This window comes from Lactuca saligna, chromosome 5 (genome assembly GCF_052625555.1).
Source record: "Lactuca saligna cultivar CGN05327 chromosome 5, ASM5262555v1, whole genome shotgun sequence".
In the NCBI taxonomy this organism is placed as follows: domain Eukaryota; kingdom Viridiplantae; phylum Streptophyta; class Magnoliopsida; order Asterales; family Asteraceae; genus Lactuca; species Lactuca saligna.
This window is the reverse complement of record NC_136421.1, coordinates 216,604,604-216,618,602: the sequence shown is the minus strand read 5'-3', so window position 1 is coordinate 216,618,602 and position 13,999 is coordinate 216,604,604. Positions and strand designations below refer to the sequence as shown.

The window sequence follows — 13,999 nt, the reverse complement described above, 5'->3', positions numbered from 1 at the left end:
TCAACCAATGTATTCATAGTCAGAACATGTCATAACACAATCATATCAGAGTACAAATCCCATAGATCTCTGGTGCGGAAAATCGTGCACTACTACTGTGCCGAATCCTTTCCCTTTGAGGAAGAAGTACCTGAAACCAAAAGTGAAAACTGTAAGCACAAAGCTTAGTGAGTTCCCCCATCATACCACATACCATATAATCACATAATGCCTAGCATATTTGGGTGCTGGCCTTCCATTCGGTCTTTTTCAACTGGTAACTGTCTAGCTTATCTTGGTGATGGTCTCCCCTTCGGTCTCTTTCAACCGGTAACCGTGGACTATTTCACCCTTACCACTACCATATAATAACATAGCATACTAGTACATAAAGCATATCAGATAGTGGCATACCAGACAATTATCACAACACAATCATCTCAGTTATAATCACCTACTAGTGGGCCGACATTGGTGCCTTTGACCCACTCCTACTGGAAGGTAACTCACCTCGTAAACCTGAATGTCGAATATCACTAAAAGGGACCTTTAACAGCTGCTCCGATGACTCCCTAGCTATCATTATCAAAACACTTAGTCAAAATCCATAATACTTGGTCTAATTTAGACCATACCCAAGGCCCAATTCCATCTTATCTTTCCTAGCCCACTAATCGCCTAATTTTCTAAATTGATCCTAACTCTTCAAATTGGCCTTTTCACAAGCCCAAAAAATCCTTATCCCAAAATGAATAATTTCGAGTGGCCCAATATGTCCAAAAAGGCCCAATACTCTAAGTCTCAGTTCTAGGCCCAAAAACTCTGCTCCATAGTGGGCCATGGGACCCAACTATCTAGGCCCAAACTTCTAAGGCCCAAAATCCCAAGTTCGCCACTCTGCATGCGTACACGCAGTGTACCTAGCATGTACGCCCAGCTAAAAGAGTGTACTTTAAAACTTTTCAAAATACTAGGTTAAATCTAAAATCAAAATATTATTATTATTATCCAAATTAAACCAAATCTTTTAATTTTGATTAGGATATCATCTTATCTTTCAAAAATTCGATTTTAGGCTTTAAAAACGAATTATGACAATTATCCTAATCAAGATTAAATCTGAAAATCAAAATTTTAGATAACTAACAAGTCAACTTGTCGAGTTGGGCAAGGAACTCGTCGAGTTCATGCTTCAGACAACAAAAAATCGTTTTCTTGTTCTTTGGACAGTTCAATCTTGCATCAATTCAATTGAAAAACATCCTAGGCTCTGATACCACTTTTAGGTTTTGAGCATATCTATATTCCTATGTGATCATGCAACCCTAATTGCTTTGGATCTACGTTTTTCACTAACTGAACATGCAAATTAAATACCAAAGCAATAACCCTAGATCTAGCATACAAGATTCGAAATTCACAATGAAATTAGGGTTATAATATTATCTCACTTGTTATGTAGCAATAACAAGAACAATCCTTAAAGATCCTTAATTGTTGAAAGTGTACGCTGGCCTTGACCAAAATGGAAAGTTGACCCAGTACGTACAACGTACTAGCGTGCACGCACGGCGTACCGGCTAGGTTCCTTGGGGCTTCATTTGTGACTTAATCCATTGTAGATCCTTGTCCTTTAAGACATCCTAGTCCATAAAGTCACAAACTTTATGTGTTTGTATGCATGGTTGGGGGTCAAAACATGATTTTGGTCCTTTAACTAACTTTGTGACCATCAAACACTTGCTTGGTTGTGGCTTAACCATCAAGGTCCGATTTTTATTACTCTAAGTGCTTCTAAGATCTCAAAAGGACAACTCTTATGTTCTGAAACTATCAAGATTCAAGCAACCTCAATAATAGAGTCCAAAGTGACATCTAACACCCCAAAATCAAATCTAAACATGTAATGATCATGTTTGAAGCTTGGTAGCTCAAATGGGTCAAAAATGGTGCTAATCTCCTAGATCTAAAATTTCCCTTTTAATCATTTCTCCTTCTTCAAACTTCTTTCTCTTCTACACACCAAAACAACACTCAAATGCTCTCGCGTTGCTTCCAAATCACAAGAACACACAATTATGGGTTATGGTTTTCGTGGTGGTTATCTAAGCATGAGAGGGAGGCTGGACTAAAGGCATAAGGTCCTTTATATATGGATCAAACCCTAAAATTTATGGTTTTAGGAGCTGCATACGTACTCTGCGGGTACTCTTGGTACGATGGGCGTACGTGCATGGCTTCCGCATTCCAATCTCTTGAGTACGCTGAGCATACTTGGCATAGTACGCCGCGCATACAACACTTCTCGGCCTAATCACAAGGGCCCAAAGGTCTAAGCCCAAACATTTTCAAACTATTAAACTTATATAAATAAATAAAAATAGTACCTTATAACTCCCGAACGTTACAACTAACGACCAATAAGTTGCAATGTGCAATTTCATGGGTTAGCATCAAATTCACATTTTCCTAAAGTAACTAAGATTGGGAATTTATAAAAAGGTTTAGTTAATTTGTATATTCATTATACTTATTAATGAGATTTAACGTCCTATTATACCCAATGGTGGGCATTTTACAGGCCGCTTTCTTAAACACCCCTTATAGACTATCTTCGTGAATGAGGCCTACTAACGGTAAGATTGAATTTTCTTATACATATATATAATATATTAGACTTTTAAGTTTATATAGTATAATGGCGTATTTTAAAATTTTAAAATACTAGATGGCTTAATCTTTTAATAAATTAAACTTTTAATTTAATTAAAATCTACAACATTTTATGGATTTATTAATTATCTTTTAATTAAATTATTAATAAAGTCCATAAAGGTATCTTCTAGATTTTTCCATTTAAATTTCCAAAATAAACTTTTAATTTCAAATTTAAATTATAAAACTAAAAGAGTGTATTTTAAAACTTTTCAAAATACTAGGTTAAATCTAAAATCAAAATATTATTATTATTATCCAAATTAAACCAAATCTTTTAATTTTGATTAGGATATCATCTTATCTTTCAAAAATTCGATTTTAGGCTTTAAAAACGAATTATGACAATTATCCTAATCAAGATTAAATCTGAAAATCAAAATTTTAGATAACTAACGAGTCAACTCGTCGAGTTGGGCAAGGAACTCGTCGAGTTCAAACTTGAACTCGTCGAGTTCATGCTTCAGACAACAAAAAATCGTTTTCTTGTTCTTTGGACAGTTCAATCTTGCATCAATTCAATTGAAAAACATCCTAGGCTCTGATACCACTTTTAGGTTTTGAGCATATCTATATTCCTATGTGAAAATGCAACCCTAATTGCTTTGGATCTAAGTTTTTCACTAACTGAACATGCAAATTAAATACCAAAGCAATAACCCTAGATCCAGCATACAAGATTCGAAATTCACAATGAAATTAGGGTTATAATATTATCTCACTTGTTATGTAGCAATAACAAGAACAATCCTTAAAGATCCTTAACTGTTGAAAGCTTAGTGCCCTAAGTGTTGCACCTCTAATGGAGTCATAAACACCTAATGCAAGAGGATGAGTTGAAGAGACAAGGAAATCGGCTACATTAAGGTCATAAACATAGGTCCAAAAATTCCATGTGGTGGGGTTCTTTATATAGCTGTAGGCTGTTAGGTTTCTGGAGGAAACCCTAATTCTTGTTTAAGGCTTAATCAGCCCATGAGCTCCTCCTTATGAGGCCTTGGATGAAATCTATAAGGCCTCCCTATAGGATTTCGTTCACTCCTAATTATGGAGTCCAATAGCCTAGTTCTGCAACTATCAATGATTTGCAAAACAGCCCCTCCATTATTAATCAATTCCTTTAATCCTAAAATTGATATTAAATTAATTTCTGATTAAATACTAACTAATAATATGATTTCCAAATAATATATTAATCTTATAATATATTAATAAAATCATTTTGAGTACCAATTTATTATTTCAAACAATAAATCACACTTTCTCTCCACTAGTCATCTTATCAAGTTACATAAGTGAAGGCAACCCAAAAGGACCATGCTACAATCAATTCAAGTACATACCAATTATAGTTATGGGCTTAGACACCTAATACATTAATTTTTTATAACGTCTCATCTTCACAACCATTTTTTTCATTTTTAAAATTAGGTAAAAACATTGTTTCCATAAAACCAAGTCAAGAAAAACCATAAGTATCAAAATACAGTCATCCCAAAAATTAGAGTATCATAATAATGCAGAATCACAAAAAAGTTGCCGATGAGTGTCTACAGTCAAACTTCCGCATTCTCATGATCATTTGAAGTATCTAAAACATATTTAAACCCACAACTGTAAGTACGACGATTAGTGATTTCCCCAAAATATCACATACAATACAATATAAAAAAACAACTATGGGTTTTCAACAACTCTATGACTATCAGCAGTCCTGAGGACTATCAATAGTTCTATGGGTTATAACCAATCCTATGGGTTATCAGCAACCCTACAGACTATTAGCGGTCATGGAGTTATCAACAACTCAATAAATACACATAACAACAATCAACAAATAAGACTCAACTAGTCTAGCATGCACCCTACTATGACATATGTAATATAGTGAGAATACTCACCTTACAAATAACACACTAACACAACAACTCTATGGCAATGAAGATTGGTACTAAGAATCACATAATCATCAATATAGAAGTACATTCTTAGTCTACACCATAAAACACTCAAGTTAACTTTTGGTCAACTTTGTGAAAAAGTCAACGATCAAAATCATCCCCAACTGATCTCCACATTGTGACTACCCATAGGCTACACCGTGACAGCTACACGACAAAACAGTCGTGGTGACACCAACCACGCGTCATGGCAAGCAGACTACCATGTTGTGGGGACTGGTCTCTCACAACTTAACGGATTAAGCTCCTAACCCTTAACCCTACGAGTTACAAATCTTAGATTTGAACCTTCCTAAAGTCTTGCTGGATAAAGTTTTCAGCTTTATTCATTAAGACATCCTAATAAACCAAGATTTCAAATCATCAGGTCTTAATGGTTGCACCCATTGCTTTTTGATGTTTATGAAATCTCTAACAACAAATTCTATCAAGATAGGTATTTATATGCTTCAAAGTTGACGGTTATTCAACAACTAAACAACAACTGCTAAAACTATATGTCATCTGGATGTTTAGAAAATAAATAATTAATTTCGTAATTACTAAATTAAAGTTATTATTATCCTAAAACCTTAAGCCCATATTTTTGACTATTAATATTAACTAATTTATATCTAATCGAAGCCCAATTTAGCTAACCTAACCTCACAATCCAAGCCCAAATGCTTTTTACTCTTAATTGAACCATTTTGATGGAATGGAAAGACAAAATGTTACGAATGTATTAGAAGTTTTCTTTCTTTCCAATGTGATAAGGTCTCAATGCATTAAAAAAGAAAAAAACAGTCTTCAAGGTTGATCGTCTTCGAGATATTAATTACTATGGTTTTGTCACTATATGATACTTTATCATTCGATGTTATTACTTATGATGCTATAATGATTAAAGGGCTCTTGTTTTTTTTAATCACTTCTCAATTTTTTTTTTATTTTTTTTTTATTTTTTTTTATTTTTTTTTTTTCGCAACACATGCACAACAATTGGATCTTTGCAATTGTTTGTTTTTAAAGATTTTTGACTTAAAAATTATTGCGCGTAGTGACAGAGCTAAATGAGGCGTACCCCCAAAAAATTATTTTATATATAAAAAAAATATTATTTATAAACATTTTTCATGTTATTGTACCCCAACTAAAGAGATTATGACACGTTTTTTAATGTCCGATATTAGATAACTACATATAATATATATTGACAATGTTTGTACCCCCATATCAAAATTCCTGGTTCCGCCACTGGTTGCGCGTGTGCTGCGTAACGCAACACTGAACCCTCCGCTTCAAACATCTTCACAACTTATTTAAGTTATATTATTCAACATATTTTATTTTTTATTTTTTTTCAATAACATTTTATTATTTTAATCATATTATGAAGTATATTACTAACAATTAGAATTATTTTTAACTATTATATGGTTAATTTCAATTTATTGCAGCAGTCTGCAGACGTCAACAAACAAACAAACTTTATATTACATGTTGCAACCGTTTAGTCCACATCTTTTACTACACAGGGTTGTAGAGGTGATCTATAGATTTCATATATTTTTGTTTTGAAAAAACAAACAACACCTAAATTTCGAAGATTTAACTAAATGTCTATTTTTGTTTGTCTATCAACTAATAAGTAAAAAAAACAACAATGTTTTGATGGGGTTCCATGTAGGGTTGAGGTCATGGAGCCTCTATAATAATAATAAAAATATTATTTTTAAACATTTTTTTTAAGAAAACAATGTTAATAAAAAAATTTATTGATAACAAAGTATAGATCATAAGGGGAAAAAAATATCATTGTTGAACCAAAACGAGTCATGTGTTTTGATTTTTGATTTATACCATCAACCCTGGGCCTTTTTATAAAAAAATGGCTATATGGGCTTTCATATACCATACAACCCATAAACAAAACCAAGATTCCCAAAAGCCCCCCTTAAACCTATTCAATTTCATATTTGAGCCCTAACCCCCTTCCCTTCTCCTCTCTTTGATCGAATTTGTACGATTAACGAAGAGCAGCCATGGTTTGGTTTCAATGCGAGGACTGTGGTGATAACCTCAAGAAACCGAAGCTCGCCAATCACTTCAGAGCTTGCTCCGCTAACAGGGTTCGATTTCTGATTTTTTATTCGTCTTTTTGATTCCGAATTTGGTATGTTGAGTAACTACTCTTCTTCTGTATGTCTGTTAGTGTTTGATCGTATTTGTGTTTGTGTAGCTATCATGCATCGATTGCGGGCAAATGTTCGGGCAACAGAGTGTTCAAGGTCACACGCAATGCATCACAGAAATGGTGCGATTTCTATTTCTTAATTCTATTCGTTTTTTGGTGTTTGTTTGTTCTCTAATCTCTAGAGCTGTTAAGCTTTCCCTGAATTTGTCAAATGAGTTGTTCAAACAAGGGAAACTTTTCTGATTTGAGATCGGAGATGGTTGTTTTGCTTTCAGGAGAAATATGGTCCAAAGGGTCAAACGAAACCTACACAAGGTACGCCTGGAAAACCTAATAGTGCCTCAAAGCCAAAACCTGAAGTTGACATAAATGTCGGATTATCAGAACGTCCTCCATGGTTTTGCAGGTTTGTTGATCAAAATCTAACTTAATCTCATTTGAACAAGAGTTCAACTTGTATACTTACATGTTCTTTAATCAACACACAGTCTATGTAACACGAGTGCTACTAGTAAACAAACGTTGCTTTCACATGCTGATGGGAAGAAACACAGAGCAAAAGCACGAGCTTTTCATGCATCAAAGCAACCACCCAAGGAAACAGAGGAACAGCCTACTCCTAATAACGAAGGTAAATCTGAAAATGTTGAGGAAACACATACACCTGAAAACAAGAAGAGAAAGCTTGAAGCTTTTGAAAAGAATGGTGAATTGGGAAATGGTGAAGTGATTCATGATGCAAATGTGGAATCAGAGGAGCCAAAGAAGGTGAAATGTAAGAAAGAAGATGGTGAGAAGAGAATAAAGTGGAAGAAGATAATAACTTCAGTCTTGAAATCTGTATGTATACTACTCTGCTTTCATATAACACTTTTGAATTCAATCTCATTGGTTTTGTTTAAAAAGTTTTTTTTTTTTTTTTTTTTTTGGTGATAGAATCCTGATGGCAATATGAAGATGAGAAAACTAAGAACACAAGTTTTGAAGACACTTAAGGAATCTGGATCAACAGTAGATGAGAATGAACTAGTCGAGACACTTGAGCATAAGGTCAGTTCAAACGACTTTATCTTTTATTTTTATATTCAAATCATTGTGTCGTGTCTTTAACAGAATATTGAATTTATGACAGATTAATTCAAGCTCCAAGTTTGCTGTTAATGGGAAGTATGTACAATTGGCTACTAAAAGTTGAGAGATTTTTGCAGATTGAATCCTTGGTGAAATGCAATTTAGTCGTCGAGGTTGATATGCCTTGTTGGGTAATTGGGTCTTTTTGGTTTTGGGATGAACTTTTGTAGATGAAAATTTTGTTAGATGGCGTATTTATAAACAAAGGAAGAGTGTAAACCTATTTCTGTTATTGTTGAATGATTATTTGATCGAATTTTCGTATAGTGGTTGCTTTGCTCTTTCAAGATTAAAAAAAAAAAAAGAATTATTTTGTGCCAAATGTTTCTTGATAACAATTTGATAAGTGGTATGTGAGAATGGGGTATCCAAAAAAATATTTTGGGGATCTTTTTAGATGTATTGAAATATACATCAATAAAAAAAATAAAAAACATGTTGAAATATCTTATAATCAACCATTTAGAAATAAAGAAATTGAAATATCTTATAATCAACCATTTTGAAATAAAGAAATTGCATATTTTTTAACTTGTTGGAATTGAGACTTTAGAGATCATATATTGTAATATTTTCGAAGTTTATTTTTATATTTTTTGTGTTCTTAATGACCAAAAAACTGACTCTTTTATAATGATAACTAGGTGTGAGATCATGTATTACATGGGTTTAATTAAAAAAAACAAATATAAAATTTTAACAATTTGTAAAGTTTGAATTAATAAGAAAAATGAGAAAATTTTGAATTATTAAAATTAATGAAACTTTAATTTATTGAATATATTACATATATAAATTCTTTCTAATAAATCCTTTACATATATGTTACTTTACACATTAAATGTGGAATTTTAATTTAATAAAATAAAAAATACAATAAAATGATAAGTGGAAAATATAAATTTTAAAATTTTTAGAAAATATCATGTGTCCAAATGAATGAGAAGAGGACATGTAGCAAAAAAAACCTTCATTTATTATAGTAGATTAGCAAATTTATATCATTTTTTGCCGCTCATTTTATAGACAAGAATTTAGTACTTCATTAATCTAACACTTGATGGAAGTATTTGGCCGGCAAAGATTTCAATCAATATCAAGTTTAGATGGTGAAAATTTTTGCGGATGGAAAGACATTTATGCCTGCAGATTATTTTTTTTAGAAGACCGCAAACGTTAAAATGTTTGTATAGACAATAATAATGATTAAACTCTTTTATATATAATGAAGGATCCTTCATTTTTTTTCTTTTTATATTAATTTTATGCAAATTAAAAGCATCCTTTTTTTTTTTCTAAAACTATTGATTTTTTTTTAATAAATAAGATTTCAATGTTAGATTGCACTTGTTTGTTTCGTATGTTTAATATATGAGGTTTTATATATGTAAAAAAATTATATTGACATTATAATAGACAAATTAATATAATAATTTTTGGTAATTATAAACTGTTTTTTTTTTTTTTTTTTTTTTTTTTTTTTTTTTTTTTTAAATTAAGCATATCTCGATATTGAAGATGATAACTCCATTTTCCATTGATTACATAAAGAAACATTACAATTGTATGTTTCACAATTCATAATTTTATAAGGAAAAATGTTTGAATGATAAATTCTTTTCTTAATACGGGCAACCCAATGTGTTGTTTTGAATTATATGAAATGAATAAATTTTTAGTTGAAGATGTTATAAAACTTTGGAGACCTTATATCTTTTAAAACACAAACACCTTAGAAAACTAGCTTGAAGGTGCAAACAAGTAGCTATATCTTTTATTTGTATATGGTGCCAATAGATAAAACTAAAAGACTATTTAAAAATAAAATACCAAACAGTCTTGTATTCAACTAAATTGTTTACTATAGAATTTAATAGCACTTTAATAATTCTCGTCAGTTTACGTAAAATATACAATGTTAAGCACTTATTTATCAGATGACACTTCATCACTTTCTAATCCACACAACATTATTAACTTCTATATGAAATTAAAACTTTTCAGTAGACTAAAAGAGCAACTCAAAAGCCAAAACATGCAAAAAACACATACAAGTTTCAAGACAAAAACCCCAACACAAACGCTCAAAAAACTTGGATCATGCAAATGCAAGATGCGAGTAAAGTTCTTGATTAACTTTTGTACAAATTTCACAGCACAAAAGCACTTGCTAAAACAAAAACCCTTCTCAAGATTGTACAATTTGTTCGTATTCGTATACATGATTTGTGTCACTAAAAACCACAATTTCAAATATTTTCATATTCATCATGACTTGTGTATTCGTATCAAGATGCTCTCTTTTTCTCTTATGCAAAACATTATCTTCCACCAAACACCAACACCATCACTACAATAAACAATATAACCGAACACCCCATTGCCTGTAATCACAAACCATATTATATATATATAAATAAATACTCCACTTACTTTCATATTTCAGGATAAAATATATAAAGTTTAAATTTTTTTTTTTTTTTTTTCGATCAATAAGAGAGAGAAAGAGGATTACAGCAATAGCAGAAGCAGCAAGACCAGCACGTTCCCTAGGATCCTTCCGATAATAATTTCCAAAATACAGGAATGTAGCATAGAACCACATCAAAGGAAATGCAAACCCTATCAAGAAACTACAACCACAAAAACAACAGTGTCAGTGTCAGAATGTCAGTGTCAGGTGTTGTTTCTTTTTTACTTAACTCGGTACTTGTTTCTAAACAAAACGGTAAAATGGTCATTCGTTCGAATAAACAGTCATTTCTTCTTCTACATCAATTCTAAACAAAAGGGTAAAACGGTCATTTACTCAAATTCATAATGAGAATAAAGAAAACTTACGAAAACCATCCGATTCCACATCCAAAACAAGGAAGAGGTTTATCATAAAGGCCTTGTTGAAAATCATCAGAATCCTTAATAAGTGCATACTTTCCTTTCTCACGATCATTATTATTTGAAATATGCCCTGCCATCATCAACATGTGTCTCCTACATAAGTATAACCACTCCCATAATTTTCTTATATACATCTCAATGCACACAATTACAAACACGTAAAGCACATCAATAGGGTCGTTTTGGTCATTTCATGTTTCTCGTTTTCATTATGTGGTAATTTTTCTATTGTTGGGTATTACTATCTACTACCTTTAAACATTGAAAAATATCGTGAAGATGGCCTCAAAAGATCAAGATGCTTATCCGAAACTGATTTGACCAATTCAATACCATTTTTCAAAACCTTCCCTTCCTCCATTGCAGCATCTGTGAAATCAGAAAGTCCCAATTTATATTCATTAGTATGAGATGAATATAAATTGGGATATTATATAACCTTTTTAGGGCTAACATAGCATCCTTACATCGTCTTTGTACCTCGGTTGTTTTAGTTTGTTTATCTTGGTTATAATTGTTCGATATCACATGATAACTTTTGAATAAACATAATAAAGGTCCAAACACCTCCTAATTTTTCTTTACCCTAAATGAAAGCGATAACTAAGATAACTTTAAAGCAAGACATAGAGAAGACATTGAAAGCAAACTAAAAGGGGAAAGTTTTGACAAATACAAAAGGATGTGAGAAAAAGTTGAAGTCAATTACTTTGATCCATTTCCACTGGTTTAAAGTGAGTAGGCTGCTCACCAGCTACTTGCAACCTCTTCTTGAAGTAACCCTGTTTCATATGTTCGATAGTCTACATCAAATTGGATACAATATAATAAAAGTTTGTTATATCTAATAAATATATGTACAGCAATATGCTGGAAAATCAGCCGTTTAAATCCTTCAATCCTTGAGGTATCGGATCATACACCATCAAGTTCAAACAAAATCCCCAACTAAATCCGGTCGATTTGCTATAAAATTGATGATTAGTTTACAAACCCTAAAAATAGTTCCTGAATTTCTTACCTTTTTGTTCTGCTCTTTGTTAATTTATAATTAGTGAAGCCTAAAATACAGATGTGAATCCTAGTTAGTTTAAATGCCCTTGAATTCTAAGTTCAAAATTCACATAAAACTAAAAAGTTATGAAGAAATCACAGATATCGAAAACCATGATCATAAACACCACTCAATAGACCAAATCAAAATCAAATACACCCACATAGCAAACGTGAAAATAGAAACCACATTCCATAGGGTACAATCAATATAAAAGCTTACCTAATAATGATACGTGATTGTATTAAAGCGCGATTCCGGATCAGAAATTAGGAGTAATATTCGTTTGATAATCGGAGAGAGATTAAGGAATTGGAAATTTCCAGAAGCAAAAGATTTATTGACGAGCAACAAAAATCGAAAAGGGTTTTTAACTGTTAGAATTAATCAAGAACAACAGGAGCAGAGCTCAATTGACTCTCTCCCTCAGACCCTCTCTCTATATCTCTCTCGGTGATTGTCGGTTACACTAAAATGAACAAAATAAAGGAACAACTTAAAAGACACTTAATGCGACTTTTCAAAAAGAAAGTGACTAACTTTAATATACGGATAATCAACAAAATAATTGAGAAAAAGAGAAAATAAAAATAAAAAACAGTTAGACTTATTAAATTATTCTTCAAAATAATAGCCAAAACTTAAGATTGGTTCGTAACTTAATTATATTATTACTGACTAGTGTTATTATAACACGTGAAAACTACAGTTATAAAATTAATTAAATTTTCATATAAATATTTAAAATTATTAATAAATTATTTTAAATAAATTATTAATTAAAAGATATTTTATTAGTTGTGTAACATTATAATTGTTGATTCAAATAAATATATGCAATTAACTTTCAATATATATTTGATATTTTTTATTTTTGAATTAATGAAAACAATAATATAAAATTTAAACTTTAAAATAAAGAATAAATATATTGACAAGTATCATCACATTAATTAGTAGATCTATTAAATTTAAAATAGACAATTAATAGTTTGACAAGTGACATCACATTAATTAAATTGTTTAATATAATGACATGTGACAAAAGAACTACTCTTTTATTAGTATCAAGATGCGATTTGATCCTGTAAACTTTTAATCACAGCCACTTAGATAGTTGATTTATAGTTTTTTGAACGGTCGTTATTTTTCTTATCCCCACCACTATGACAGTGCTTCTATCCATGTTCACGATTTCTCATGTTTCATATCCTACCAGAAGAATGACTCAATTTCATCAAACACTACAACTACCCACGATAAGAAGTTTGCTACCATCTAAACAGGAAACTACACCACCCACAATCTTCAATTCCGGACAATATAAGTCGTCAGATTCGTTTCAATGTTTCAATCACTTCATTTGCTTCCATCCAGTGAATAGTTATGGAGACAATTTTTTTAACATCTAACTTCTATTTCTAGTTGATTGCATCTTTAATTTCATTGTATAGTCAGTTTTGTTGTTCATTGGTCATTTTATAATCGATTGCATCTTAAATTTCATTTATACTCTAGAACTTTCATGAAGATAGTTTGAGCTACCAATAAAAAAGACAATCTCAACTCAATTGGATCTAAATCGACATCTCATTAAAGTGTCGAAATAATCAATTTTTGTGTTGACTATAGTCCATACAAATCCCACATGGATGGGGTTATTTCTGAAAATGTAAAAATTCATGTATTTTTCATAAAAACATCTAATGGTTTATTTATTATTTCAGATATCTTTAATTGCCAAAGAAGAAAAGGAAATGACAAAAAAAAAAAAAAAAGGAAATTAGCTTTGTCAAAGTGGAAGCAGGAGAAGTGGTTAATCTTTGTGCAAATAAAGATTCGAATGTTCAGTTATCAATCATACAACCGAAAATGAAAGTCAAAGTTTCGATTCAAACTGAAAATCGACCTATGAAACTTTTTGATGACTCAGATTGTAACACTCGATTCCAGGTATGAAATCATTTTTGTTTGTGTATGATATTTTATTTTGAAGGCCACGACGTGGTAATCAGCTTTTGTGTCGCGGGAGTTCAATGACCCAACACGACGTGGTGATTTTCGCTACGACGTGGTGGCGGCTGT

General features: G+C 31.5%; 2 protein-coding genes across 4 annotated transcripts; one reads left to right on the top strand and one right to left on the bottom strand.

The window, feature by feature from the left end:
• Positions 1–6,605: 6,605 nt before the first annotated feature.
• On the top strand, positions 6,606–8,226 carry LOC145045549 (zinc ion binding protein). Its single transcript, XM_078993871.1, has 6 exons — positions 6,606–6,766; positions 6,877–6,951; positions 7,107–7,237; positions 7,320–7,671; positions 7,768–7,881; positions 7,964–8,226. The coding sequence occupies exons 1-6, from the start codon at positions 6,680–6,682 to the stop codon at positions 8,024–8,026; spliced, it is 822 nt and encodes a 273-aa protein (XP_078849997.1). The 5' UTR covers positions 6,606–6,679; the 3' UTR covers positions 8,027–8,226.
• A 1,820-nt stretch (positions 8,227–10,046) lies between these two features.
• On the bottom strand, positions 10,047–12,401 carry LOC144998944 (60S ribosomal L18a-like protein). Of its 3 annotated transcripts, XM_078958674.1 has the most exons (6): positions 12,137–12,401; positions 11,570–11,642; positions 11,113–11,229; positions 10,804–10,930; positions 10,478–10,595; positions 10,047–10,346 (listed from the first exon to the last, which is right to left on the bottom strand). In XM_078958674.1, the coding sequence occupies exons 2-6, from the start codon at positions 11,577–11,579 to the stop codon at positions 10,284–10,286; spliced, it is 435 nt and encodes a 144-aa protein (XP_078814800.1). In that variant the 5' UTR covers positions 11,580–11,642; positions 12,137–12,401; the 3' UTR covers positions 10,047–10,283. The 3 variants fall into 3 exon arrangements, with proteins under 3 accessions (XP_078814800.1, XP_078814801.1, XP_078814803.1); XM_078958675.1 differs by lacking the exon at positions 11,113–11,229 and having other exon boundaries at positions 10,804–10,953; XM_078958677.1 differs by lacking the exon at positions 11,113–11,229 and having other exon boundaries at positions 12,137–12,400.
• Between the last annotated feature and the right edge of the window lie 1,598 nt (positions 12,402–13,999).